This window comes from Salarias fasciatus, chromosome 20 (assembly GCF_902148845.1).
Source record: "Salarias fasciatus chromosome 20, fSalaFa1.1, whole genome shotgun sequence".
Lineage (NCBI taxonomy): Eukaryota > Metazoa > Chordata > Actinopteri > Blenniiformes > Blenniidae > Salarias > Salarias fasciatus.
Window position 1 is genome coordinate 5,654,320 of NC_043764.1, and position 27,236 is coordinate 5,681,555.

The 27,236-nt window shown below is 44.1% G+C and overlaps 1 protein-coding gene across 1 annotated transcript; it reads left to right on the forward strand.

Moving 5' to 3' along the window:
- The first annotated feature begins 604 nt into the window (after positions 1 to 604).
- Positions 605 to 22,665, forward strand: LOC115408499 (taste receptor type 1 member 2-like). The gene is given in 5 exon segments (XM_030119305.1): positions 605 to 724; positions 18,750 to 18,870; positions 19,074 to 19,451; positions 19,454 to 19,518; positions 22,642 to 22,665. Coding segments are annotated over 5 exon segments (708 nt in total).
- Positions 22,666 to 27,236: the final 4,571 nt, after the last annotated feature.

The following is a 27,236-nucleotide window of genomic DNA, read 5'->3' on the forward strand; positions in this document are numbered from 1 at the left end:
TAGCAAGTCACATTTTCGGCAATCATAGAAAACTTCAAATGTGGGGTTAGCCACAAACGCATGCAAGTCAAACACCATGACTCACCCCCTAACAGATCACGTCAAGGCCTGGACAGAACCACAGCTGATTGTCATCCACAGTCAGCTCATTAGCACCTGACTCCAATCAAGCCACACAGCGCACACTCCCAATGGAGAAAGCTAAGGAGCGCAGACAACGACCTACCCACACACACACAAACCCGACATACACATGAACCCGCTCGGGGGAGGGGGAGAAAAAAAAAACAAAAAAACCCCAACAAATCAGTGCACAAAACAAAGCAACACCCAGAATCCTAGCCACCCAAAACTCACCTATTCTGTCTTCTGGGGTTTACCAGGCTCGAGCCTTCACCCCACCCGGGATACACCCAAAAAACAACAAACTAAAATAACAAACAGGTGCCGATGGAATGGCCGTGTGACAGCCAAGCTGAACACCTCTAGTCTAGTCTGGGTGTGCGATGTTTAACAAAAAGTGCAAAGTGCAAAAGGAACACCCAACTCACCCAAAAATGCACAGTTCCAAACACACCAGCTCGTGCAACCCACAGCAACAACCATGGTTCCCGGACGAGCCCCCAAATGTTACGTGCCGAGGGCACGATCGGCTGTTGTCAGTTTCCGGGTCAGGAGGTTGCGAAAGGAGAGGCAGCGGAGCTGGGTGATGGTGCTCAAAAAGGTAGTGGTTTATTTATAAACAAAATGGTGAGGTGTTCAACAAAGGAAAAAGAACCAAAGAAAACAATGGACAAAGTAACAAACAAGCTGGCTCAGGACGTGCTGGTGCAGGAGGCCAGGACCCACTGGTCAACTCTCTCTCCCACAGGCAGCAGCTCCAGCTTCTTATACTGTGGCTGATTGACTGATTGGCTCCACCTGGCATGGCTGATTGGAAGAAGGGAAATGAGGTGCAGAGCAGGAGAGCACTGACACAGGACGGCTCCAGGGCCGTGACACTTCCTAAACTTCCTTTTTTCTGTTGGGTATTTTTGATGTTCATTGTATTGTTTTATTTTCGGGTGGGTTTACTCTATGGATCCAGATTCCTATTGCATGGTTATTGGTTTAACTCATTTGCTTTAACATTCTTTCTTTTTGTCTGATTTTACAGTACGTGACTGCTCTCAATCTTATTTCAGTCAACACTAGGGGCCTTAATATTCCACACAAAAGAACCACTGTGGTAGCTTTTCTCCATAATAAAGGGATAGACTTTGCTATGATACAGGAAACACATTTACTTTCTAAAGATTCCAGTCGACCAGCTAATAAGTTTTATCACCCTATTGCAACCTCATCAGCAACTACAAAATGTAGGGGAGATCTGGTCTTATGTAAACACAAATTAAAATTTTATGTAACTGATTCTTGGGCAGATGATGCAGGTCGGACAGCTATTGCAAAAATCCATATGGATGGGAAAAATATTGTATTTATCTCCACATATGCTCCTAACACATTTGATGCTGTTTTCTATGACTTATTAGCTAAAACTCTGCTTGATTTCTCAGGTTTTTTTTTAGTTTAAGGAGCAGATTTCAATGTGGTATGGGACGTCAATATGGACAGAACAGGTGGATTTGCGAGCAGGGACCAACGCCTTGCAACTGAGGTGCTCCGCAGGTGGGCATTTAATACCGGCATGGTCGATGTATGGCGTATGCTAAACCCTTCTTTAAAAGACTTTTTCATTTTACTCAGTGAGGCATACATCCTTCTCGAGGTTAGACTTGGTCTTTGCTTTGAAAGAGCTATTTCAAAACATTCAAAATGCACATTATATTCTGATTACATGGTCAGACCATAAACCAATATACTGTTCAGGTACTATTCGTCCTTCTCGCACTAAAGCCCCCAGATGGCGATTCAATTCTTCTGTATTGCGAGATTAAAAATTTAAAGCGCCGTTTGAAAGTAATTTTATTGAGTTTTTGGGGTTCAATATCGACTCTGTTGCAGATCCAAGAATTCTCTGGGAGACTGTCAAGGGCTTTATAAGGAGTAACACAACCTTATATGCCTCAACACGAAACAAGGAAAGAGCCGCCAAATTTGAAGCTTTGCAATCAAAATATGCATCTCTTGATGCTGCAGTGCAACATAACTTTAATGAACATAGAGCCCTACAGAAAGAATTAGTCAAAAAAGAGATAACCTCTCTGCTCAGGTGCTGTTCTGAATTTCTTATGCACAAAACAAGGAAAAATTATTACTTTAACTCTTCAAAACCCAGTCATTTATTAGTTATGAAACTTTGGAGGGATGAGCATTTGGCTGATATTTTTTGTATTAAAGATAAAGAGGGCATTATACAGTCTGACCCAAAAGAAGTTAATGCTTCTTTTGCTTCTTTTTATCACGAGCTGTATCAATCAGAAAATAATTTCAACGAACATACCTGTAACAACTTCCTGAATAACACTAAATTACCTCGCCTGAGTAATAATCATGCTGCAAAATTAGATGGCCCTGTTACACTCCAGGAATGTGAGGCAGCTGTTCGGGTATGCGTAAAGGTAAATCTCCAGGATCAGATGGCATTCCACCCGAATTCTACCTTACTTTTTGGCATCTGGTCGGCCCACTGTTGCTGGACATGATTCAGTATTCAATCAAAGAGGGTTCATTTTCTAGAGATGTCAATTCGGCACTAATCTCATTACTACTTAAAAAGGGAAATGACCCAGTAGAATGTTCTAGTTACAAGCCTCTTTCGCTTTTGAATGCAGATCTAAAGATCTACGCAAAATTACTGGCTCGGCAGCTTCAAATTCATATGACACAACTGGTTCACTGTGATCAGACAGGGTTTATAAAGTCTAGACTGGCCACAGATAATGTGGGACCGACTGATGTCAAATGATGATAACTCTTGATACAATTTGGGGCTGAATGTTTTCCAAGAGACAAGTAAGTCCAGCTGATGTAACCTGATCCCTCTTACCTGAACAGATAACAACAGCCACACTCATATTGAAACTTTGCATTTGTTTACTTAGTTGAAACAAACCCTCAGCTGAAAACTCAAGCCAATCACAAGAGATCAAGACGGAGGCAGTCAACCTGCCTGCACCAGTCCCCTGTAAACACAGTTCATATCACGTTTGCATACAGATTTGTGGTTTTCCACCAACTATTAGAGCTGGCTATTTGTGTCAGTCCTTCTTCTTTCTCAAAGTGACAAAGTAATGATTTTTGTTTCAGTATCGGAAATTTAAAAAAAACACTAAAAGCAATGATGGTGCAGATTTTGGCTTTTCTGTGTCTGCTGGGATCTCTCCTGAACGCTGTACCTCGAAACACTGTCCGGTCCTCAGAGTTTCAGCTGGATGGAGATTATTTGCTCGGTGGGCTTTTTGACATCCATCACGTCAGCTCTCCTCTTCATCTCGACAGACCAGAGGCCATCGACTGCACCAGGTGACTTCTATACCTTCAATTAAGCTTTAAACAAACCTCTATTTACATGAGTCAATTAGATCTGTTCAGGCTTACATTCGGTCTGATACCATTACAGAATGCTTCGTATGAGTCATGACCCAAATCTTGAATTCCCTCAGTGTTGGGAACATAAATCTGAATAAATCTTCAGAGCAAGGTTATCTATTTATTCATTCATTCATGTTTCACACCATTCATTTGCTGCAAAACATCTGGTGGCCTCATATGAACATGCCCTGATTCAAATCAGACATGAATGAAAACATAACTGTCACTTCCAAACCAGCATTTTCCTTGAATTGGCCTTCATAAATGAACCTGAAAAAACATTGTACGATATTATATGTCAAACTGAAAGATTTATGACCCCAATAAACCCCTCCCTCCACTTCCGACCCTCGCCATCTGTCCACCATTTGTCCACCATTTGTCCACCATTTGTCCACCGCGCATTTGTCCAACGCCCCTTCTGAGGTCTTTTGAAGTTTTTATGATGGGTCAGGTGTTGAGGAGATGACAAGGAGCAAGACAGACGGATAGAGGGGGGTGAATTTAAATTGTGATAACACGAGTACTTAACTGCAAGAAACGGACTGATGAACAGGTGTCTGAATATGCAGAAAGAAGTGTCAGATAAAGCCGGTGATTTCTTTGTGTCAATGATCATTAATGGACTGGGAACACAGGATGCTTATACTTTAAAAAAATTAGCAGCCCCAGATGTGTTTTAATTGAGTCTTGTGGAATTACTAAAACGAACTAGAGAAATAGATGCAACTGAATTGTTTGCAAATCAAAAAAAAAAAAAAGCTAAGTTTCAAGCTGTACAATACACAACTCTGGGAGAGTATAGACCGTTTGTATCAACACAAGCATGCTTCAGAGGATGAGGACGAGACAGGATGAGACCAAATCAAGGATGATTTAGGGGTCGAGGTTATTATAATAATACTAATGATCACAAACTGGCAAGGGCAAAGAAACCTAAATGATACATGCCATTATCAGAGACTGTGAGCAAAGGAAAAAAGAGATGAAGCTAAAGTAGCTAGACCCACTGGAGTGCCACAAGTGTTGAATCAAGGCCAAACTCAACAAGTACCAAAGACAAACATTACACCAGAACAGAGAGCAGTTTCATTTCTGTGGAGAAAAACTTCTACACAATGAAAAGGCCTGACAGTCTTGGGATGCTGACAGTGATCAAATAATAATAATGATGGCTATTCAGACACAAGTTTCAAAATACACTGGTAGAAAATACCAAAGATTTGTTTAAACATTAAAGGGGAAACCAATAAAGTTTCTCATAAATGTAGGTGCATTTTTCTCTTGTATTCGTCAGCAGGAGATATACTGTCCATTAAGTAATGACACTGTTCAAACTGTCTGCATTTCTGATGTCCCACAAAGAGAACCACTGTCAAAACTGTTACCGGTTGAGATAGATGGCTGGAAATTTCAACATGTGTTTGTGATTTAGAAATGTTGTCATTATTAGGAAAAGTTATGATGTCAAAATTAAGATTATATAGTATTTGTGCTCCAGAGTGAGTAACAGTAAAACATCACAAAAATACATCAAATAGTAGGACAATATTTCACTGTTTGGCAAAAAGCAGCCTCTGTTTTTTGCTAAATGTTGATGTCGTTACTTGACTGTTCACAATAGAGGGGATCAGAACATTAGTGTCCTGTTAAGCAGCCGTGGCATTAAAGGGGCTGTATCATGCAAAATTCACTTTTTCTATGTTTTAACCTTGTTATATAGTTATGTACTCATCAAAACCACCCCCAAAGCATTTTTTTCCTTCGTGCCTGTGCGTTTGAACTTTCCTCGTTGTTGTGCTGCTCAGAGAGGCAGCCCCTCCCGTACCGTGAAAACGCTCTGTTTCCCACGTTCACGTCACACGGTGAAGATGGCTCTCCTGAGCCCCCCTTCCGCAGGCCCTCGGCAATCAGCGTTGCTGCTTTTTGTAACTCCGATTACGGAAATAAACTTTGACCATCGTCTGAAAGCAACAGTCAAACAAGAGCAAGAGTCTGAAGGGTCTGCGCTTGGTGAGTTTCTCACAGGAAAAGATGTTTTCGCGTGTCTTTGCGTGTAGAGAAGCTAGAGCTAAAGAGCTAAAGCTAGCTAGTGTATTTGTTTTGAAACGCTGATTGGTTGAAGTACGCTGTCAGTCAAAGTCCACAGGGGGAGAGGCGGGATTTTCAGTGAAACGGAGCGTTTTCTCTTTCGGGTTTCAGAATTAGCCCCAGAAAATCTTTTATTTCACACAAAATGACTTTTCCTTAGCGCCAAAAATTAACTAATACCATGTTAATGCCATTTCTAGGGTTTGGACTAGCTAAAAAAGCATGATACAGCCCCTTTAAGAATATTGCAGATGAGACCACTCGATAAACCATTGTAGGACAGAGTAGTGAAAAAGGACGAATTAGTAGAAAGTCCACAAATTTTGTTTGCCTCTCCAGAGGGACTGATGTTATTATTGAAAGATGTGCACGGAAATGTTGAACCATTTATCTGTGCAGCTACAAATGATCATTAGGACAGCGACTAAAATGTTTGACATTTGTTACCAGTTTCTTCATAGACAACCAGATGATGAAGATAGCAACTAAAATTTTATTGTTTGCTCGTATGATGAGGACACTTTGCATTTTTTTCATTAAAATCCTACAAAATACAATGATAGCAGAAGTTCAGTTGGATGACACAAATGTGTTGTTACAACCTCCGTCAGTTGTAGCGTCTGTTCCATCTAAATTGTGGACACAGCACGCAAATCATGTAGGACTGCTGGATATGGAACCTTATCAAGGAACAATTAACTATGTGAAATATCCTGTTTATGTTCACAGTATCCCTGGTCAAAGGAAAAAGAAATGGGGATCAGACCAGTGGTTCAGTCATTGCTGAAACAAGGAGTAATTGTGCCATGTGTGTCTCTAAACAACACTCCAATAAATCCCATTCAGTAAAAGAAAAAAACAGTGGCTCAGTAATTTGAAGATGGTTCAGTTTTAAAGTATCAGACGAACAACAAAGTCACGTTATATGTAGGGAGTGCTATAAACAAGATACAGCCAAGGGTGGAAGCACAACAAATCTTTTTCACCAACTAAAACAGTGGCACAAACTGCAGTACAGAGTGTGTAAAGCTGTGCCCATTACTGTCTGTCAAAGTAGAAAAAGAGTGAGAAAATGTAAATTGAGTTGATATTCTGTTTCTTGTGCAACTGGTTGAGACTGTTCAGAAAAGAAATTGCTACAGGAACAAAAAAAAAAACTGGTAATATAAAGCTGATGTTTATATTTGTTTCTTAAACTAAGCGCTTTATTTTGTTCTTTCTTTGTTCTTATATAAATGCTGCTCTTACAAGGGGTTGTCATATTTTGTTCTTTGGTAGTGTTTATTATTTGCATCTATGGATTTGTTAGAAAGGAGAAGAAAATCTGTAATTGCAAATCATGTAGGATTGCTGGCTATGGAACCTTATCAAGCAACAATTATGCAAAATATCCTGTTTATGTTAAAACAGTAACCCTTGTCAATGGAAAAAGAAATGGGGATTAGACCAGTGGTTCAATCATTGCTGAAACAAGGAGTGCCATGTGTGTCTCCAACCAACACACCAATAAATCCCATTTTTGAAACCAGGAACAAAAGTATAGATTTGCACAGGATCTGAGAAGAAAAAAAAAAAAAAAAAATGACAGCGTCATTCCTTTAACTCCGGTTGTACCAGATGTTAATGCTATTTTAGTATCAATACCAGCCAGAGCGAAATGGTACACAGTTGTGTATTTGTGTTCTGCTGGACACAGGAATACACAGGATTTGTTTAGTTTCACCTTCTGTGACCAACAATATCATTTTACAAGATTAACAATGTTTTTTTGTTTTGTTTTGGACAGTCCAACTGTCCACACAGCAAAATCACCATACCCAAATTAAAGGACAACTCCGGTTTTTTGACACCTGGACCTTATTTATAGGTGTGTGCATGCTCATATACTCACTCAGACAAACATCGTGCAGCTCGGAGTCCTTCAGAAGTTATTTAGATCCAAACGATGTAGCCGCACTAGCGGGGGTGCCACAGCAATGGAGCGTTAGCGCGGGACATAATCTCTGCAAAGTCGCTCATTTCGGCTGTATTTCTTCATCCATCGCCAGTGTTATCATAAAGTCAGCTCGTCTACCGTCTTCAGGTGGGTCAGCTGAAGAGCTGACAGTTTTCGCTAACTTAGCCACAATTAGCTCGGATGGGAACGTTGCAGCGCTCCTCTCCCCAGCAGAGAGGCACTTTGAGTCGGCCTCGGCTGTCACGGTGCCCCGGCGTCTGACTTCCAGGGGCCGAGTTGGAAAACGGCCCTCAGCTGCTCCACGGAGGCTCCGGACACCTGCGAAGACGCACGGCTCACACGCGGCCGCTGGGCCGCTGGATGTCTCTCCTCGCCGGGAGGATGCGTATCTCCGCTCCCCGGCAGATGTGCGCTCCGGGCCGGCCGCGGGACGCGCGACGGCCCACCGCGCCGAGGCCGGTGCTCTCTCCTCGCCGGGAGGAAGCATATCTCTGCTCCCCGGCGGATGCACGCTCCACGCCGGCCGCGGGACGCGCGACGGCCCGGAGCTCTCTCCCCGCCGGGAGGAAGCATATCTCCGCTTCCCGGCGGATGCGCGACGGCCCGGAGCTCTCTCCCCGCCGGGAGGAAGCATATCTCCGCTTCCCGGCGGATGCGCGCTCCACGCCGGCCGCGGGACGCGCCACGGCCGGAGCGCTCTCCTCGCCGGGAGAATCCAGATCTCCGCCGCCCGGCGGATGTGCGCTCCGGGGAAGGCCGCGGGACACCGCCGGAGGCCCCCCTTCCGACCGAAAGGCAACCCAGCGCCGATGGAGGAAAAATACAGCCGAAATGAGCGACTTTGCAGAGATTATGTCCAGCGCTAATGCTCCATTGCTGTGGCACCCCCGCTAGTGCGGCTGCATCGTTTGGATCTAAATAACTTCTGAAGGTCTCCGAGCTGCACGATGTTTGTCTGAGTGAGAAAATGAGCATGCACACACCGATAAATAAGGTCCAGGTGTCAAAAAACCGGAGTTGCCCTTTAACACTGTCAGATTTGATTTGAACACTTTTGCAGTGTCCATATGGGTCCACACCCATAGTGTTACTTTAATTCTTTTTTGAGTGTTGGTACTTTAACACTAATTAGGTGTAATTATTGACTCTATCTCGAGTTAAAATTTAAAAGGTTTGAATGATTGTATAGAAACTGGAGAGAGCTTCATCATAAGAGAGACTGAAAACAAAGTGAGCTTTGAATAGTCCAAAAGCAGCCAGTGAGCGCTGCATGGGAGAGCTTTCTGGTCCACAACGATGAAGAATTTTTGGATGTTCTTCTTTTGCTCACCATTGCAGAGGAGGAAGTGCTGTGTGGCACCAATTTTCTCCAGGAATGTAGTGAGGCTGGCTCCTTGCTGTAGGTAGAATGACACAAATACATGTACACAGTACAGTTAGCATAATATACCAGATGAGTAGAGCTAATTTTTTTGGGGGATGAATTTAGTTTACTTAATAGTCAGTTTGAGCCAGTATCTAAAGCGCATATACCTTAAAGGGCAACTCCGGTTTTTTGACACCTGGACCTTATTTATAGGTGTGTGCATGCTCATATACTCACTCAGACAAACATTGTGCAGCTCGGAGTCCTCCAGAAGTTATTTAGATCCAACCGATTTAAGCCGGCCACACACTACAGGATTTTTTCAATCTTCCCCGATTCAGACACCACACACTACACGACAGCAGAGGACAGATCGTACCCGATCTTCCTCTCCTGATCTTCTAGTGTGTGGTGTCACTCCGGAGCAGACCACACACCAGCAGATTCTTCAGCCGAGAATCGGCTCCTCACTCCTCCAAATCTCACGTCGTCCGACGTGACTTTGTGCCGTTTCCCTTCATTGCTGTTTTTACATTCATCTCCACTTTCAATAATAAGTGGAGAACTCATTCGTTCCCTCAGTTCATTCATTCACATTGGTATCGCTCCTTCAGTGCAGACCCCCCCCCACCCGCCGTGCGCACGGAGCACGGACTGTCAGCACCTTGTTAGAAAATTTAAATGTTCCAGTACAGAAGAGGGAAACAGTTTCAGATCATTTTATTATAATTTACATTTAATAATAATTCAGCTTATTAGCTAATCTGTTTGTGTGTTTTTTTTTTGTTTTTTTTACTTTTGAGTCCCGAGTGCAGCAGTAGAATAAAGTTATTAGCAGACCGTGTCAAATAAAAGCTACTTTTTAAAATCTTTTTTAAATCATCAAATATCTTAAATCATTCTTTATGTCCACAGATTTGATAGTTTAAATCAGAGTAAAAATACGTTGATTAGGAAAGTTTCATTATAGTCCGCTCTGTCTCTGAGGGCACGGAATCAGTGGAAAGTTTTTTTTTTCTTTTATTTTTTTCTTCCCCATTCTTCCGTGATGGTTAATAACGGAGATTAATTAAAACATTGGGATTATTGCAGGACTGGCGGAGATGCAGATATTAGATCGGAGTTTGAGTCTGAATGGAGGATCCAGTTCATCCAGGAGCGACAGGATTAACCATCACTTTCTGCACGGCTGAGTTTAGGAGCTCTGGCTTTTCTGTTTCACTGTCATATATAGTGAATATATTTCACAGACATATATTCATCATCCAGCTCTGACAGCTGTGAGTGGATGTTTTTAATCAGCAGCACCTTGGTGAGACGGAGCTGTTCATCCAATCAGAGAGCTTTATTTCGAGGGTGTGGACAGCTCTACTCAGAGCTGATCGGCGCCTCTCGGAGCGCACCACACACTACAGGATTTGCGATCGGAAATATTGAACATGTTCATTATCTCCGATCTCCCCTTCCGACGCCTCCCGAGAGGCTCCGACCGGAAAAAATCTCTCGGAACACACCGCACACTACAGGAAGATCGGACCCGAACTCATTTGCATACTCCCGACAATCGGACCCTGTCGGCCTCGATCGGGAGGAGAGGATCGGGGCAAAATTCGGCCCGATTATCCTGTAGTGTGTGGAGGCCCTTAGCCGCACTTAGCGGAGGCCACGGCAATGGAGCTTTAGCGCGGGACATAATCTCTGCAAAATCGCTCATTTCAGCTATATTTCTTCATCCATCGCCAGTGTTATCAGAAAAGTCAGCTCATCTACCGTCTTCAGGTGGGTCAGCTGAAAGTTTTCGCTAACTTAGCCACATTTAGCTCGGATGGGAACGTTGCAGCTCCTCTCCCCAGCAGAAAAGCACTTTGAGTCAGCTTGGCTGTCACGGCGCCCAGGCGTCTGACTCGCCGGGAGGCTGCATAAAGTCAGCTCGTCTTGGATGCTCAAAGCTCTGCTCTGCTCTGCTCTGCTCTGCAGGGATCTGCTGCGCTTAGCTCTTCTCTGACACCGTACTAACTTAGCCACAATTAGCTCGGATGCTGGAGCCTCTCCCGTCAGCCGCCCCGCGGCCTGCGCACAGCGCTCCTCACCCGGCTTGGAGACCTCCAGAGACTCTCGGTGAGGAGAAACTTCCAGGAGTGCGTCAGCCTCCGTGGAGCAGCTCCGGGCCGTTTACCCAATCGGCCCCTGGAAGCCGCGGCCTGCTTCATGCGCCTCCGTGGAGCAAGCTGCAGCGCAGCAGCTCCGGATCTCCCGGGCGGACACGCGCTCCGTGCCGGCCACGGCGCGCGCGGTGACCCGCCGCATAACCACGGAGGCGCGTGAAGCAGGCTGCGGTTGCTGGAGCTCTCCCGTCCCCTCCGTGGAGCAGCTCCAGGCCGTTTACCCAATCAGCCCCAACTCGGCCCCTGGAAGTCAGGCACACAGGCGCCGTGACAGCCGAGGCTGACTCAAAGTGTTTCTCTGCTGGGGAAAGGAGCTCCAACGTTCCCATCCGAGCAAATTGTGGCTAAGTTATTTATTTATTTATTTATTTATTTATTTATTTGATAGGGACAGTGCACATTAATTAACATCTGCATTGTCAAAACAAAACAGACGTAAATATGCCGGATTATAGCCACAAGGCTAATTTACATCCGTAGTCCCTAGACAGATATGAGAAAAAAGAAACACAATTAGTACAAAAGAAAACATGTTAAAAAATAGAATCAGTGATTACAAGACTGGTTTGCTTTAAAGGAATACTCCACCCAAAAAATGATTTGGCCTCATTTTCTACTCACCCTCATGCTGAGAAACACTCTGGAGCATTGTTTTGATGTGTCAAATGCAGTTGGAGATTTTGGCGGATTTTCGTTTTCCACAAACAGGGACCGACAGAGCCCGACAGAAAAAACGGTCCATAAAGTCCATAAAACGTGCCCATTTTCCTTCATACTGCTTGTCCGCTGTAATCCAAGTGTCCTGAGCGGGTAACGTCCATAATTAATTCTTAATGAGGTCATTTAGTACATTTTAAGGGCCTAAACAGTGCTTTCTCGTACTTCCCCGGTGCACGTCTGCGCGCGCAGCCTGAACTACAGAAGCCGTGGCAGACCAAGTCAGACGCTTGCGCGTTCTCAGCGACTACTTTTCAAAATTGCAAGCGTAGAAGAAGAAGTTCCGCTGTTTTTATTCTGCTGTGAGTGACCGAGCTGTGGACAATCACAAAAGTGATTGGCTACTGTTTTAAAGCTTTGACTTCTGTGTCCTGCTGAAAGCGTGCAAGCGTCTGGCTTGGTCTGCCGCGGCTTCCGTAGTTCAGGCTGCGCGCGCAGACATGCACTGGAGCAGTACGGGTTGGACAAATGCGCGGTGGACGAATGGTGGACAAATGGTGCAATGTTTTTGAACCTGTAATCCATCTCAGCAAAGGTGTGTTTATTTTGACACAGATCAGCATCAATTTAAAATACTAAAAAATTAGTACAGTGTTAAAGTGCAACAATGCGAAGTGTTGAGTGACCTTAGGGAAAATTTTTTTTTAAATCAAATTCAACAGTTCAAGTTATTCATTTACAGTTTTTTTCATTTCTGCTGCCATCAAAATGGGATCATTGTGATACAAATACACTGTCTCTTCTCTGTTTACAGTCACTCTTTAATTCTGTCAAGTTACAAAAGGTTTCTGGTCATGAGATTTGCTGTCGAGGAAATCAACAACTCCACCAGCCTCCTACCAAATATATCACTTGGCTATATTCTGTTTGACCAGTGTTCAGATGGGCATAGCTTCCCAGGCATATTCAACCTCATCTCAGTGAATGGCCTGATTGATCCTTGGGGTGAGCCATCCAAGAATTTGATTGGTGTGATTGGTAGTCACACAAGCCCTAAGACAATGAGCGTTGCTCCACTCTTGATGATGGATTTCATTCCCATGGTAACTTTGCAACCTGTTTTCTATTGTTTGAGCAAATCCATTACTCATTCTGTCACTTCATATCTGGCAATGTATTACAAATGTAAATCATCTAATTCTCTGTTACTTTCAACAGATCACTTATACTGCATCTGCTTCGGTGTTTTCTCAAAAGAAAAACTATCCATCTTTCTTACGAACGGTGCACACCAACAAAGACGTCATTGAAATTATCGTCAAGATTTTGAAGCACTTTCAGTGGCATTGGGTGTCTTTCCTTTATGATGATAATAGTTATGGCGATGATGGTAGAGAATTATTCATAAGGAACATTAAAGATACTGAGATTTGCCTGGCATACACCAAAGGCCTTGATCATCAAACAGATTACCCCCAAATATTCAGACAGATCAATACTTTGAGAGTACATGTCATAATTGTTTTTGCAACCGAATGGACGGCAGAAGTTCTTTTTGAATCAGCAATACAACAAAATGTCACCAACAAGGTGTGGTTGGCAACGGATTCATGGTCCTTGAACAGAAAACTCCCCAAGACAGAAGGAATCAGAGATGTTGGGACTGTGCTTGGGGTTGCTGCACCTGCAGTGACGATACCTGGCTTCAGTGATTTTGTTCATTCTGCCAAAGCTGCTGCTCTCTGTGAAAATGCAGAGCAAGAGACATTTTGCAATCAAGTTTTCAACTGCAGTGGGTTGAGTGCTGCAGATGTCATTGATGCAGACCCAAGTTTCTCTTTTCCTGTTTATGCTGCTGTGTACGCCATCGCCCACGCCTTACACAATACATTACATTGTGGTGCTGGCAGATGTAATGACAAAATGACAGTGAACCCACACATGGTAATACTCTACTTTGTTCCTTTGTGTATGTTTATATCAACAATATAAACAATATTCATAACACTGGATCAGAAATACTTTGTGAAGCCTGGTGCTAATATCAAGTCTCTGTAATGGACAAGTAACTGAATGTCCATCCATCAATCCATCATCCATCCATCCATCCATCCTTCTTTTCCACTTAGTCCATGCGAGGTTGTGGTAGCAGTATAGAGAGAAGTCTAGACATGTCTGTTCCTAACAAAGTTCGTCCAGCTACTGTAGATGAATTTCAAGTCGCTCCCAGACTAAACCAAAAGTGTACTCTCTCCAGTGACTCCACCTAGAAATCTGAATTCCTAACTATATCAAAAAGAGCGATTCTCACCACCTTGTGGAGAAAACTCATTCCAGCTGCTTGTGTCTGTGATTGTATTCTTTTGATAATGATCCAAATCTCATGACCACAGATGAGGGTGAAGACGTAGATTAACCTGAGCTGTAAAGTTCTGTTCCTGTGAGTGCATTAGTGCAGTCACCTTTTTGAATCTGTGGCCAATCTTATGATTCTTCCTTTGATCCCTTGTGAAAAAGACCTCAAGATACTTAAACTTTTCCAAATGATGAAGACGCTCCCTTCCTACCTGGAGATGACATGGCATAGTTTTCTATGGAAAAAAAAAAAAACAGGGACTCATCTGGACATTTGGAGGAGCTGATCCACATCCCAACCACACACTCACACTCAGTTGTAAACTGTTCCAGTGAATGCCGGAGGCTCTCATGCAATGCTGCCAGAAAGACATCATCTGCACAAAGCATACGGGCCACCCTCTTGGCCCTGAATGCACCCTGCCACCCTGTCCATGAATATCATAAAAAAAGAAGTGACATGGTACAACCTTGGAATCCAGTGCCCACCTTGAACAAGTCTATCTTAATGATGAGGATAAGGATGCAGCTCTCACAAAGACCAAATAGCAGCAGTGGTTCTGGTACTTTATACTCTCTAAGCACCTTCCACAAGACATCTCAGGGGACACGATCATAGGTCTTTACCAGGTCTCCAAAACACATGTAGACTGGATTGCCAAACTCTACTGTTCCTTTCCTTTTTTTTTTTTTTCCCTTGTCCTGTTCGGCAGCTTGGGCGTGCAATATTGTATGATTGTAGCCTTTTACTATCCGAACAGATTTTAATGTTAGCAGCAGGACGAGACTGAGTCTCCTCCTGCTGCTGCCTTTATTTAAAGCTGGCATCCGGCATGGCTGCCGGACAGGACCGGGACGGAAACGCTCAGAGAGCAGGGACAGAAAGAGAGAAAGATAAAGAGAGGGAGAACGGGGGGGGGGCACAACCTATGTACAAAGTCACAATACAAAACAGTGTTGTCGACGCACCACACGCAACCTAGAACAATCCCAAACCCCCAATCTAGACAACACCAAAACAGAGCCGACAACCAACACAGAAAATTACAGAACCATACATACACTTTTTTTTTTTTTTTTTTCCTGAACCATATTAGTGAACAGACCAGGCCACAAAAATAAAAGGAGGTGTAGGGGAGGAAGGAAATGCAAGGACACCACAAACCCTTTTTTTTTTTTTTTTTTTTTTTTTTGAATATAGCCAGCCGTAACTAGTAGTAAACTCGGGGCGTGCATCAAGAGAGGTCTACTACAGATCACCATTATTCTAACCACCACAAGAAGACAAGGTAACCGAGTGTGTGAAGAGTGATTAAAGATCAACGTGATCATGTGAATATGATGGTGACAGTGATGGTGATAGTGATCATGCATATATGACCTCTGACCTCTGAGAAGGCCAGAAGCAGGCCAGAGAGGCCCTCAGAGCCCAGACAGCCGGCGGTCATCACAGAGCCCGGATCCAAGCCGCCCCCCCAGGCAGACGCCCACGCTCCAGTCCAGAAACGGGGCAGAGGAAAGCCCCGGCCGGGGACCCCGGCAGTCCCGGGGCCCGGGCCCCGCGGAGCCACGACCGGCAGGAGCCGGTCCACCCCGGGCGCCGGACGCCCGGGGCGGGCAGGGCCGAGAGCCCAAGGCCCAAGAGCCCAGGAGCCAACCCCCCACCCCGGGCGGAGGGCCATGACCCACCCGGGAGAACCAGCCCACACGGGCGGCTACCCACCCCAGGCCAGTACACCCCCCAGCGCTCCGGCCACGCACCCCGAGATCCAGGGCATCCCCCCCCCCCCCCCCCCCCCCCCCACCCCCCCCCCCCCCTATTTAGAGTTAAATAGGAACACTGGTCAACAGAGAGGAATATTAATAGAACTCCACAGAGTGTCAGCATTAGAAAATTAACACTGGACAGTGTTGAGATTTTAACTCTACAAAAGTGTATATATGAGACCACTCTAACACTTTTAGAGTTAATTTAACACTGGAAAATTTGCTGTGCTGTAGCTCTTTCCTCTCTAGTGAAATGACAATACATGTTTCAAGAACCAGTATCTGTTGCAGGGGCTGACAACTTACTTTGCTCGCTGCTCTCTCATGCTGCATGAGCAGTGTACTGCTTGCCCAGGTTGGATGTTGTGTGTGGTGGGCCATGTAGCCCTCCTACATAGCTTTTTCAGGCTGTCCACGGCCAGCACAGCTGTTTTCCATAGGCTGTTTCTTGGTGACCTGTTCTGTCAGTGTACATGATTTTCTGTCTCCTTGGCATAGGAGACGTTTAGACATGTTTGAGCATTCACTCCAGAACTGTCAACCTTGGGTGGCCCTACCTGGAGCATGTGCATTGGACAGCACAGCTCTGAAGATCACAACACAACACAAGCCCTCAAGCCACAATTATGCCACAAATAAAGAGGATGCAAACAATGGCTGGATTGAAAGAGTTAAAAAGTTTTCAATGGATACCTACGAACCTGAAAGTATATTATTTGACATAGTAAGGCAATCTTGAGGAAACTTATATGAAAAACGTTAATTGAGGAGTTTAGTGATTTTTTTCAAACAACTGAAACCAGTAAAGGATTTTTTCAAGCTGAAGAAGGAATTCTGTCGAGTTTTGGCGGTGTGTTTTGTGTATTTGGAGAACTCGCTCCACTGCGTCCCTCCTATAAGGGCTGCATCAGGAGTATGGACTCCAGGACTCATTGCTAAGGGCTGTCTGGTCTCTGTATATCTGAAATAGGAGTCCTGTCCACATTGCAGGCAGTAAGTCAGACCTGCTCCCAGTGCACGTTAGATTTCAGCAGGTCTGCCCTTTTTGACAGGTTTCATTTATAATTATTATGGACAGAATTTCTGGTTGCAGCCAGAGGTCCGGTTCCGGAACAGCCCACTCCTCATCCACGTTTGGATTTTGGAGTTGGGCTCAGTCTGGGTAGGAGCCCATAGAAGGTTATTCAGCTTGGTCGTGAAACGACCGAGCCAATCAGTGTCGCGGCTTTGTGTTTTCAATTTTTTTTTTTTTTGCGAATTCCGATGGCTAAACCGGAACTGACGCTATCGCTGCGTGTAGTGGACTTTGACTTTAACCATCAAAGCTGCAATAAGTAAAGTTATAGCCAAAATACCAAGAATTACAACAATCAAGCAAGAGCAAGAGTCTGCGCTTGGTGAGTTTCTAACAGGAAAAGACGTTTTTGCATGTCTTTGCGTGTGGAGAAGCTAGAGCTAAAGTGCTAAAGCTAACCCTTAGCGAAGCTAACGCATTTTGATAACAAATTTGTTTTGAAGCGCTGGTTGGCTGAAGTGCGCTGTCAGTCAAAGGAGTAACGGACACCCCTTGCATGAAGTCTCTATGGGCTCCTATCCAGACTAAGCCCAACTCCAAAATGTAAATCTGGATGAGGAGTGGCTGGGTCTGGTTTAAGAGGCTATTTTGCGTCTGCTTTTCACAGAAAATATTGTCCTGTTAGCTTCATCAAACCTGGACCTACAACATGCACTAGAGAAGTCTGAATGTGAGTGTCAAGTGAAGGGAATGAACATAAGAAGCTTCAACTCTCAGGCCATGGTCCACAATTGAGAGATGATTTGCCCTCTCTGTGTCAGTGGAGAGTCCCTGTCTCAAATTGAGGAGTTCACTTATCTTGGGGTAGGAGTAGGGGAAGGATGGAACATGAGATTGATAAGTGGACTGGTTCAGCATTGGCGGTAGTCCATCAGGGTGATGAAGTAGCTGACCCAACTTACCATTCAATCAACATTCCCAACCTCATGGGTCATGATGGAAAGGACAAGATCCTGGATACACGGGGCCAAAACAAGCTTCCATAGGGTGGCTGGGTGCTCCCTGAGACATCTGGTTAGGAGGTCACCAGGAAGGAGACTGTCTCAAGCATGTCCTGCCACTTGGAAGCCCCAGGGAAAACCTAGGATATGCTGAAGAGACCGTCTGTTGGTTGGCCAGGGAACACGACGGAATTTTTGTGGAAGAGCTGGAGGAAGTTTCTGGGGACAGGCAAGTCTGGGCATCATTGCTTGGACTGCTGCCCCTGTGGCAGTGGACCAGTAGCTGAAGATGAATGGATGGATGGCACTCAAAAGTCTAAAATGTTCAACCAACGTTGAAATAGCATTTTCTGTGATATTGTAACATTTCATGAAGAAACCCTTGTTAATCACTTCAAAATATTTATTAACACTTTCCTCAGGTTCTAGCAGAGCTGAAAAAATCTAATTTTACACTCTTCAATCAAACTATACACTTTGATGAGAATGGTGACCCCACCTATGGATTATACGTAATAATTTTTTGGAACCACAATGGTGATGTACAGGAGGTCGGCTATTATGAATTTTACCCACCCTTCCATTTGGTCATCAACAGCACCGAAATTCAGTGGCACACAAATGGAAAAGTAAGTCATTTTTTTTCTCTCATTGAAAAATCTGCACTTTTTAACAAGAGCATTTTCTTTTGGTATCTGCTCAGATGTGAGGATAGATTAGAAAAATAATAAAATAGTGATTTCAAGATTGTGTTTCCACAAATGTTTGTACCTAAAATCTTTTCCAAAACCTGAACCTAACTCACATTCTTTCGTATGTCCCTAACAACTGTGCCCAACAGGTTCCAGCATCAGTTTGTTCCCAGGAGTGTCCTGATGGATACAGACAAAAGCCAGAAGGGATTCACAGATGTTGCTTCTACTGTGAAATCTGCCAAAATGGAACTTTTGTCAATGTCACAGGTAAAGCATTATTGGAATAATTTTTTAACCATGGATATGCTGAAAACTGTTTCAGACTGTGTTTTCTTTAAAGGCAAAGGTGGTTACCCACTCAGGTAATTGACTCGACTCAGATATACATGTTTCAATTTAGCCATTGCACATGTAAGTTATTATTCTGTCACACCTTCACTGACAGCGTGTCTCTCTGTGTTGTGAAACAGAGGATCCCTACACTTGTGTCTCCTGCACTGATGCTGAATGGTCTGCAGAGGGAAGCACATCATGCAGCCTGCGGGTGGTGGAGTTTGTACCTTTCACAGACACTGGAGCTGTGGTCATCATGGTTGCTGCCTTGGTCTTGGTGGGACTGAATCTGGCTGTGTCTGTTCTCTTTGCCATCAACTATAACACACCTGTGGTCAGATCTGCTGGAGGACCCATGTGCTTCCTCATTTTAATCTGCCTCACTCTTTCTAGTCTCAGTGTGTACTTTTATTTTGGTCAACCAACAGCAGCTTCCTGTGTCTTCAGGTTTTTACCATTTCTGCTGTTCTACACTGTCTGTCTGGCCTGTTTTGTTGTACGCTCTTTTCAGATTGTTTGCATTTTCAAAATAGCAGCTAAGTTCCCAAAGCTTTACAGCTGGTGGATGAAATATCACGGACAGTGGCTGGTCATCGTTGTGTCTTTTGCCATTCAGGCTCTTTTACTTATTATTGGATACTCTTATGATTCTCCCAAACCCTTCAATGAAACATTTTGGTATAGAGACAAAACAGTTCTTGGTTGTGACATTAATTTGAAATCAACATCCACTTCTGTGATTTTCCTTTTATCCCTTTGTTTTCTTTGCTTCATTTTCTCTTACATGGGGAAAGACCTCCCAAAGAATTACAATGAGGCCAAATCGATCACTTTCTGTCTGCTCCTGTTCATCCTCACATGGATCGCTTTTGCCACAGTGTACGTACTTTACAATGGGGCATACATCCAGACTCTGAATGCTCTGGCAATCCTCTCTTGTCTGTATTCTTTCCTTATGTGGTACTTCATTCCAAAATGTTTGATCATTATCTTCCAACCCCAGAGAAACACACAGCAGTACTTCCAAGGTCTCATTCAGAGTTACACCAAAACCATCAGTCAGTAACTGCAACAGTGAATATCCTCTAAATACATTCAGTAAAATATAATCTAGCATTTTCAGTAATTGTACAAAAGCTTTAAAATGTGAAATTGTCCCACATATCAAAAACATAACCATAAAATTGCTTTCAGGTTTATCTTAATTGAGGCAAACTGACATAGACTGACCAAGATTATTCTTGGGATGTGAGAAATCCTGAAAACATTCCAATTGTATTAATACCCATTGTATCCTGCAAAGCAACGGTGGTCAGCAGTGGGCCATATAGTGAACCCTACTATCTAGCTGACAATTTTTCGTGTGCCACTTCAGTGATTTTGCCCTTGGCAGTTGCCCACATTGCCTATCACAAAAAAGCCAATCTTATGAAGCTACAAAGAAAATATATTTTTATCAAAGCATTTTGCTAAATAAATTATCTTACTACTAGCATTAGTTTGAAATTATTTGAAAGTAGTGGTAAATGTATTAGAGGGTGTGGGGGTCCTTGGTGTGTTTAACTGTATACCAGATCTTGTTGAAATCAGCATTCGAGCTTTGTCACTGTTTAATGTAGATTTGCATATCTGTTTACTATATTGTGATTGAAGTATGAAAACCTGAGAATTATAATTTTCTTCATGATCAATAAAGATTTTATCGTGTTTGCTGTTTCTGTAGTATGTACTTCAAAGTTTTTCTGTTTTCATTTACTGTCAATGTGACAGTTTTATATTTGGATGCCTAAGGTTGTGAATGTTGGCATTAAATAAATACTGTTTCATAGAGCACTGCAATCGATTGCCATTGTCACATGTGAGTTCAATTCAATTCAATTCAGCTTTATTTATGAAGTGCCAATTACAACATGGTTGTTTCTAGACACTTTTACAGAGAAAACCCAACAGATCCACATGAGCAGGCATAAGCAACTGTGGAAAAGAAAAACTCCCTTTTAACAGGAAGAAACCTTTGCAGAACCAGGCTCAGAGGTGGCGGCTTTCTGCTATTCCGGTTGGGGTGAGGGGACAGAAAGAGAAGGAGATAGGACAGACAGCTTCTTGTATCTACATACAATTCATATATAAACACAGGGTACATAGGTTACAAGAGGAACAATCATCAATGACATGTAGCAATACAATGAAATTACAGTAGTACAATGAAATTACATTGAAGGGAGAGAAGGAGCAGAACTGGGAGCCGGTTCCACATGGTAGGAGCCCGGGGTTAAGTAAACCTTACACTCGCTGGGTCCGGGTTACCTCGATTAATCAGTGGAGCAGCTGTTTTGTTTGATGCCAAATTACAGTTGCACCCATTGAATCCAGGCTGTCTCAATGGATCAGCTGATTGATGTTCTGTCTGCAATCCCTCAAGCATGGCTCTAGTCCAGCTAAGAGACAGCCTCTTCGTCCAGGGTTTTGGTGTTCTGACTTTTTGGTCTCCCACAGTGGAAAGAGAGAGAGAAGTGGACCATTGAAGTGGACACAGGTTCACAAATTTATACAATAAATCCACGACTCATTTTCCCAACATAACCTTACAGAGCAGTTACATTGTGGTTGAGAGAGAGAGAGAGAGAGAGAGAGAGAGAGAGAGAGAGAGAGAGAGAGCAGGCGCAACTCCTAGCTGTAAGCTTTATTGAATAGAAAGGTCTTAAGCCTCGTCTTAAAAACCGAGACTATGTCAGCCTCCCTTACAGACACTGGGAGCTGGTTCCACATAACAGGAGCCTGGTCGCTAAAGGCTCTACCTCCTGTTCTACTTTTAGAGAACCTTGGAACCTCCAGCAGACCAGCACTCTGAGAACGAAGCGTTCTCCTGGGGCAGTATGGGACTAAGCTGTTTAAGATATGATGGGGCCTGGTTGTTCAGGGCTTTATAGGTTAAGAGGAGGATTTTGAATTCTATTCTGGATTTAACAGGAAGCCAGTGAAGGGAAGCTAATATTGGGGTGATATGTTCTCTCCTACTGGTTCTTGTGAGAACTCTTGCAGCAGCATTTTGAACGAGTTGGAGACTTTTTAGGCAGTTATTGGGGCCCCCTGATAACAAGGAATTACAGTAGTCTACTCTGGAGGTAACAAATGCATGGATTAATTTCTCAGCATCGTTTTGAGTCAGCATGTTCCTGATTTTAGAAATATTACACAGGTGAAAGAAGGAGGTCCTGCAGATCTGTTTAATGTGGGAGTTAAAGGATAAATCTTGGTCGAAGATCACACATCCCTGGATTAATACGTTGGTTGTCGTGGATTTTTATTTAAAAAGTATCCTCGGCCAGTCATGGTGCAAAAAACCCACAAACATATTTTCCGGAAAAATCTCAAAATCTTCAAGTATATCCACTCTTGGTTCTTGAAGTGTTCAATCGTAATTCTCCTCGGAACAATCAGGCAGAGTCGGAGTCAGAATGCAAAGTAGAGAGCTTTATTACTAAAACCCCCGGCAGTCAGGTAGACCAAAAAAACTGACGAGCGGACCGCTCTCCACTCCTTCTATTTATACTATTTTCTGGGAGTACATTGCATGTCATATGACTTTTCATCAAGACTACACAAATGCTATAAACCATTCCGTAACCCTCCATTGTGGCTGTACAGATCTGAAAGCACAATTGTGAACCTGTCATTTGCCTCTCTTCCCCCCTCCCTACAAAGGTGAATGTCCGTGACCCCTTCTGAGGCCTTATCAGCCTCCATCAATTCTCCATGCATTCTCCATCCATCCTTCCCAAATGCCAGATGTTGTTTCAACAATTCATAGTGTCACATTCCTTGTCAAGTGAGCCTCATTTGCGCAAGAGGGAAACAGAGAGGCAAATGACCTGTAGTCTTAGCTTTAGAAAAAAGCAAACTGTCCAGCTGCCAAGAGGCTGCCGCAAAAATGAATAATGGCAGGCAGGAGAACAGAAAAAGGATACATGTCTTTTCCACACCTGTGTACACAAGCACACTTTAACTAACAGAGACATGCATGATATGAATAATAGTAAATAACATAATATAATAAGCATGATGTAAAGAATATTATAAAATTATTCAACATGGTCCAATAATGTAATACGTGAACTAAAGAAGCGATATTGATTTCAGGGAGAACTGGAACTTTGCATAAATCTCATCAAGGACAACCCCACCTGAATATTTTTCAACGCTACATCATGTTACATCAGAACCATTTAGTATGTTGCTGATTGTAGTGTCCTGCACGTCTCCAAACATTTCTATTATTGCATCAGCCAACACATTGAAAAATCATATTTTAATACTGTAAATCAACAAAATAATATTTTTTTTAAAAAAAATAACATTTTAGCCATCATGTGTTTTTCTTTTCTTATTTATGCATATCCACACACTTTCACCAGCTTTTTTCTATTTTCAGAAAGTGTGCAATAATTACTGAAACAAAAGTAGGCAGGTGCATAAATTTGGACACCCTTGTTGTTTTATTGATCTGAGTACCTTTAGCACTAATTATTGGAACACAAAGTTTGTCTGGCAAGCTCATTGACCCTTGACCTACATACACAGGTGAAGCCAATCATGAGAAAGGGTATTTCAGGTGGCCAGTTGGAAGTTGTTCTTTTTGCATCTCCTCTGAAGAGTAGCAACATGGGAGCCTCAAAACAACTCTCAAATGACCTGAAAACAAAGACTTCAACATCATGGTTTAGGGGAAGGATACAAAAAGCTAGCGCAGAGATTTAAGCTGTCAATTTCCACTGTGAGGAACATCGTGAGGAAATGGAAGACGGCAGGCACAGTTGTAGTTAAGGCCCGGAGTGACAGGCCAAGAAAAACCTCTGATAAGCAGAGGCGAAGGATGGTGAGAACGGTCAAAGTCAACCCACTGACCAGCTCCAGAGACCTACAACATGATGTTGCTGTAGATCAGGGGTCGGCAATTAGCGGCCAAATGTGGCCCGCCGAACCGTCCAATCCGGCCCGCGAGAGGATCCCAACACACGCGCGCACAAACGCATTAACGCACGCATTACCCCGGGCCCTCGAGCGGACGCACGCACCCCTGTTAGAGTGCGATATCTGTCATTGTGTTGCAATAGACAACCTTCGAGGGATGTGTTGTTTAGTTGTGGTTGCCGGTTTGTCACTGAAAAATAAAGAGGAGTGGCACCCCGCCTGGTGAACATAGAGCGCAAGTGAGTGTGCTGCACCGAGCTCACCGTGTGTGTTTATTCTCCAGTAAGTTTGAATGTTTGTTTCACAAAGTCACTGTAATGAGGCGATTGTAGCTCAACCTTGAGCGGCGAGCGTTTCCAGGGAAAATCGGCGCGCCCGTCGACTTGCACTGCCACTCGCTGCCGCCCGCCACCCGCCGCTCCATCGCTCGTCGCTCGAGTTGAAATAATTGAACCTTTCAAGCGAATTTGCGCCAGGACAGCCTATCAGCGTGGAGGTCTTCACGGACGTGCTGACGTAGAGCAGCAGGGCTCCAGCCACGCAGAACAGTTGGCTTGATGCCAAGGCGAGCGGCGAGTGGCTTGCGGTGAGCGGCGTGCGTGATCTCACTTGTTCACCGCTTCTGGTGGAAACCGGGCGAGCCTGAAGCAGCGCTGGAACCGGCCGTCCGGGCGCAGCTCCTGCAGAAGACGGTGGAACTCACCGAGCTCAGACCACCTCCGGAGGGCAGCAGGCAGCCTGAAGTGATGCTGACGCCTCGCTGCAGCCGGAGCTGACTTCCTCAGGCCAAATACAGAGCAGCGATGGTGGCAGGCGGAACATCTCAATCTCTATTTGTAAAAGCACGTCTCATATTCATAAAAGTGCTGAACATTAAAAACGGTCATAAAAACAAAAAAGAACAAAACCCGCACCATCGATCAGTATGTGCGCGCGCACACACACACACACACACGCTCAGTCTTGTATTTCTATCCTTGTGGGGACCGTCCATTGACTCCCATTCATGTCTAGCCCCTAACCCTGACCCTTACCCTAACCCTAACCCACACCACAACAAAGCCTAACCCTAAAGAAATGTTTTTGCACTTTTACTTTTTTCAGTAACAACAACATGGTCAAGAAAACACTGTTTCTCCTACTTAGGACCGGAAAAAGGTCCCCACAAGGCACGTCGTTCCACGTTTTGCTGTCCTTGTGGGGACATTTGGCCCCAACAAGGATAGAAATACGAGAACACACACACACACACACACACACACACACACACACACACACACAGACAGCCGGGTGCACACAGGACTGTGGGACAGACAGATGAGTCCTGTCCACTGCTGCTGTGCAGGAGACGGTGAGGAGGAGCTGTGATGTTTCTGCAGGATGTTCTGTGTTGCATATTTGTTCCAGCGTGACGCGTCCCGCGAATAAATTCACACACCAGCGATAAAAGTCGTGCATGTAGCGCGGCGCGGTGCCATTTGTTGCGCAAATGCAGTCGCGTTAAATACGTCAGGTGCTGCAGCCCCCCCCCCCCCCCCCCCCCCCCCCTTGGCCCGCGATTAAAGTGCCCCCCAAAAAAGTGGCCCGCCGCCAAATCTAAGTGCCGACCCCTGCTGTAGATGGTGTCACTGTGCATCGTTCAACTATTCAGCGCACTTTGCACAAGGAGATGCTGTGTGGGAGAGCAATAAGAAGGAAGCCTTTTCTTTGCACATGCCACAGAGTCGCTTGTGGTATGATGAAGCACATTTGGACAAGTTAGCTTCATTTTGGAATAAGGTGCTGTGGACTGATGAATGTAAAATTGAGTTATTTGGACATAACAAGGGGCCCAGACTTTTTCATACCACTGTATACCGCATAGGTGGAATAATAATAATAATAATAATGATAACACAAGATCAGAGTCTGGACACACGATCCTACCACCACCGCTTCATCAAGGATGGAACCGACCCACAATGCAGGATCTGTGGAAGATATGAAGAGATTGTCGACCACATCATCTCAGGCTACCCAGAACTGGCAAAGACAGAGTATATCCACCGACACGACAAAGCGGCAGCCTACCTGCACTGGAAGATCTGCAAGGAATACAACATCAAGACAGCTGATAAGTGGTACAAACATCAACCCAACACCGTCACCGAGAACAACCAGATCACCATTCTATGGGACATGCCCATCCAGACAGACAGAGAGATCAAAGCAAATAGGCCAGATATCATCATCAAGCATAAAATGAAGAAGGAATGCATCCTCATAGACATGGCCATACCATCTGAAAGCAACACCTCTGTCAAGGTAACAGAAAAGCTGTCGAAATACAAGGACCTCGAAATCGAGATCAATAGGATGTGGGGAACAAAGACCACAACAATACCAGTGGTCATCGGAGCTCTTGGACTTGTGAAGACGGGATTAGAGAAATACACCGACAAGATCCCTGGCAACATCAACATCCAAGAAGTCCAGAAGATAGCCCTCCTTGGAATAGCACACATGCTACGGAGGGTTCTATCAATCAAGTAGAAAGCAACAGCTACCCTTTAGCGTCTCAGGACCATTGTTTGGACCCGGCTCTCTCGGAAGTAAAGAAGGACGCATAAAGAAAATATAATAATAATAATAATAATACATTGGTTTTACATAGCGCTTTTCTGGACACTCAAAGATGCTTTACATTGCATAAATTCATTCACTCTATACTGGGTGGTGGTAAGCTACGACTGTAGCCACAGCTGCCCTGGGGTAGACTGACGGAAGCGAGGCTGCCAATCTGTGCCATCGGCCCCTCCGACCACCACCAACCATTTACTCTCACAACTTTCATACTTTGGCAAGGTGGGTGAAGTATCTTGCCCAAGGACACAACAATACATTGGTAATTGATGTAACTGTGTATCATAGGTGATGTTGCTTTTGCAACTCTGTTAACTATTTAATCGGTATTATGCAAGCATTTGTTAGCCGCTCTCCCCAACAAATTTCACCACCAGCCGCCACTGGATGGATGGATGGATGGATGGATGGGTAAATTAATTGAAGATTTATTGAATGAATAAACATGCCGAAGAAGTTTAAAGGAAAATATCAATGTAGTTTAACATAATGACCCAATCTACACCTGTATTTGTCTTTTTTGTTTGTTTTGTCTGTTTGATAGCTCTTTGACGGATATTATTAAGGTAAAAATGCCATGTCATGGCGACTGACAAAACACTTCCGAATAAAGGACTAAATACTGCTCATTTGAATATTTGTAGTTTGCGTAACAAAATTCAAGATATAGCTGGAATTTTAGGAAATTATAATTTAAATATTTTGGC